At 38.5% G+C, this 3,860-nt stretch overlaps 1 protein-coding gene across 1 annotated transcript; it reads left to right on the top strand.

The window, feature by feature from the left end:
- Positions 1-266: 266 nt before the first annotated feature.
- LOC129639243 (melanoma-associated antigen B16-like) lies at positions 267-1,209 on the top strand (the record flags this gene model as incomplete). Its single annotated transcript, XM_055564286.1, has 1 exon — positions 267-1,209. A coding segment is annotated over one exon (459 nt), but the record flags the coding sequence as incomplete, so codon positions are not given.
- Positions 1,210-3,860: the final 2,651 nt, after the last annotated feature.

The raw sequence follows: 3,860 nt of genomic DNA, 5'->3' as shown, positions 1-3,860 counted from the left end.
GCACCTCACAGGCTATGTCATACCCTGTGAGTATGCCCAGAGATCCTCTAAATGAAGAAGTGGCTTTGTTGGTGAATTTCTTGCTGCTCAAGTATCAAATGAAACAGCCAGTAACAAAAGCTGATATGGTGAAGGTTTTCATCTACAAGTGTGAAGTCCATTTCCCTGATATCCTCCAGAGAGCCTCTGAGTGCATAGGAATTCTCTTTGGCCTTGATCTGAAGGAAGTGGATCCCTTCAACCACTGCTATGTCCTTTTAATTTAATTGGGCCTCACCTATGATGGCATGATGCACGGTGAAGCAGGCGTGCCCAAGACTGGCATCTTGACACTTATCCTGGCTGTGATCTTCATGAAGGGCAACTGTGCCACCGAAGAAGAAGTCTTGGAGGTTCTGAATGTTACCAGGATGTGTTCTGGAAGGAAGTACTTCTTCTTTGGAGAGCTCAAGCAGCTCCTCAGAGATTTCGTGAGGGAAGGATACCTAGAGTTCCAGCACGTGGTCAATGCTGATCGTTGGCAATCTGAGTTCCTGTGGGGCCCCAGAGCTTATGCTGAAACCACCAAGATGAAGATCCTGGAGTTTCTGGCCAAGGTTAATGGGACTGACTCAAGTTCTTTCCCATCTCAGTATGAGGAGGCTTTGGAAGATGAAAAAGAGAAAGCTCAGGCCAGAGTTTCAGCCAATTGTCTCTGCTACTACCGGTTCTTGTATTCAGACTAGCAGCTTCTTCCCCAACTAGGGGAGTCAAGGATAGTTTCTTCATGCATTGTTCAAAGAGGCAGTTAGTGTTCATAAAATTTAGGTCTGAGGTGGGACTGAAAATAAGATAGTATGCATGCCTATGTGTCACCATTTTGTATATGTAACTCAAGAATTTTTTCTGTGTATTATTCAAATATTGTTTCTTTTAATATATATTTAGTTGCCTTCATAATCTTCAAGTTTGTGAATAATGTTGGTTACGGACTTAATCTTACAATGAGACTTAATAGTAAGAATTTTATAAAACAGATTGTAAAACCATCCGTCATCTGGAACAATATAACATGGCATTACTATAGGCATTTACTGGAAATGTGAAGGAAATCAGTATTAAAATAGTTGAGTTCAATAAACAGAGAACATGTAAAAGAATTTCAATCCATGGCCCTCATATCTTTTATTAAATTAAAAATGCTTGAATTTGCTAACATGCTTATAAAATTATAAGAAATAAAGTTCAATCAATTAGATCCTGTTCTCACTGTTTGTTTTTATTTCTTACTTTTATTGAATGTTTGCTCTTTGGAAATCACCATGTTAGTACTGGAGATTGTAGGATAAATAAGATCTAAAACTTCCTCTTATAATTTTTACTTCTAGGATTGACAGTCCGATAATAATAATGGTGGAATGTCTCATAATATCTAACACACAAGCAAAAGGAGTTAGCAGGAGTTTGAGGTATTCCATGTGAGGCTGTCAAGTATAAATGCTCTGGGACAAGGAAATTTAGGATTTGGGGAAGATGGAATTCATTCTGTGAGAGTTCATTTTAAGTTAAAATTGGATATATAGCAAGATGGACTGATAGAGTGGTAATCAGTGATCAGACCTCCAGATGGTGTGTCTCAGAGTTGAGACTCAAAAGGCAGGAGTGGAAAACTGTTCCTTGCAGTTACTTCGGGGTCATGGTAGAAAGAGAAATCTTTACTGGGGTAGGAATGGAAGTTTTTTCTAATCTTGTCCCTGTGCCAGTTAACATAATTCACAAAGTGAGTCTTACAAATATTGTCTTTAAGGGATTTTTAAGAGATAACAATGAAACTTTCTCTAGGTGAGAAACCACTGGGTTGGCAAATGTTGTCCTGGACTGGGAGAGCCAGAGACTACTCCGTTTAAGGGATATTTAAATAGATTATTTTCTGTGTAAGTTTGCATAGTCTGAGAAATGCTTATGTTTTGATAAATGTGAAATTAATGAAGATAAGGGTGATTTGAATGGAAAAAAAAAAAAAAAAAAAACTAAGGAGATCCACCCTCTGTCTCTTGATTCATTTCTGTTCTCACTACTTCCTAATGCCTCTTGGGATAAAAAGGACCTGGAATCCAAAGTACTAAAAGCACATATAAAGAAGAAAGGTGAAAATGATAATGAAATACAATTTGGAGATAGTCTAAAGGGCATCATTTACCTAGAATATTGCTATCATTAACCCTGGGGTTCCTTGAGAGCTGACTTTGCCCAGGGGATAGCATTTCCATCTTTTGTGTGTAGGGGTTCAGAATATATCACCCCAGAATATGCCACTTTGGAATATTGATTATTTTGAATTAAAAGTACTTGAGAAACTGTATAGGAGGGACACTGTGACCCCCCCTGAAAGTAGGAGATAAGTCTCTACTGTGAAAGGTACTCTCCCTGTACCAGGAAGGTAGAAGGCATTTTTATAAGAATAAAAAAGGAATTGAGAGCCAAGGAGATGATGTAAAGAAATCTTGTTACTCTTTCACCATTTACTACTTCTAGCCCAAACCCTTCTGCCTTGTCAATTCTTTACAAATTTATTGTTTGTGTAAAAGTTACCAAAGTTTCCTGATTTGATCACTCCTTTGAGTCTCATGTCTTTGTGGGGCTCCTATAACTACGTATATATGTAATTAAATTTGTTTTCTCCCTATTAATCTGTCTTTTTATTACAAGGGATTCTCAGCCAAGAACCTAAAAGGGTAGATGGAAGATTATTTTTATTCCCCTACATGTGCATTATAGCAGCCTTCCCCTGGGTCTACTGTAGTGTGCCCTCATGTCCAAATTGGAGGTCCTTAACCTGCTTACCAGCTCTTCTCTGTATCCTCCTCTGTAGCCTGCACCTTCTCCCAGTGCAACAGCCAAGAATCACCTGCCCTTCCTTTGATTTAAGAGTATTCCAATTCACTGGCACTCCCATTCCTCACCATGGAATCCCTGTTAGCAATATACTATTCCATGTGTAAGATCATTTTGACAGTGAAATTTAGACCTGATCATCACCACTGGGCATCTTCATCACATTCTCAAAATGATTTCCAGATAACCTGGTGAGTAAAGACTGATGTGTGGGCTTCCCTGGTGGCTCAATGTCAAAAAATCTTCCTGTCAATGCAGGAGACATAAGGTTGGATTCCTGTGTCAGGAAGATCCCCTGGATAAAGAAATGGCAACCCACTCCAGTATTCTTGCCTGGGGAATCCCATGGACAGAGAAGCCTGGTGGGCTACAGTTCATGGCGTCGCAAAGGGTTGGACATGACTTAGTGATTAAACAAACGACAAAGTCTAATTTGGCAAAGAATCCACTAGTTGTGGTACTATATTTCCAAGAGATGAGATTTTGGTACTTTCAGTAGAATTTTAATGGTACCTCTTATTTGAGAATAGGGGAAAAAACCCATTTCTTTGATGAGAGTTAATTTTAAGTTACATATGGATGTAAGACAAAATGGGGCTAAGGGAGTGTGAGGGTTATAAGGCTATTGAACATATAAATTGATAAATGAGCTTACCTCGGTGGTTAAAAACCAAAACCTTTCCTATAAGTGATAAATGGGGAAAGACTCTGAAACAAGTAAGCAAACATCTCCAGTATCTAAATTTCTGTAAACTCTGGACTCTTCCTGGAAGGTAGAATATGGTTCCTTAGTATTACATTTGGATGATAGATAAATACATGTATTATGTATTTCTATTACATAGAAGATGGATAGATAATGTAGGGACCGAGAGAGAGTCTTGGTTTTCAATACGTATAACTGCATCTGTGCAGTTGTCCAGGTATTTTCAGTCACATAGCAAATTGTAGAGAATCACAAGTTAAAGTTTTGTCAGTGCACCAGT

This window comes from Bubalus kerabau, chromosome X (assembly GCF_029407905.1).
Source record: "Bubalus kerabau isolate K-KA32 ecotype Philippines breed swamp buffalo chromosome X, PCC_UOA_SB_1v2, whole genome shotgun sequence".
NCBI classification, from domain to species: domain Eukaryota; kingdom Metazoa; phylum Chordata; class Mammalia; order Artiodactyla; family Bovidae; genus Bubalus; species Bubalus kerabau.
The sequence above is the reverse complement of the archived record's forward strand: the minus strand, read 5'-3'. Positions and strand labels throughout refer to the sequence as shown.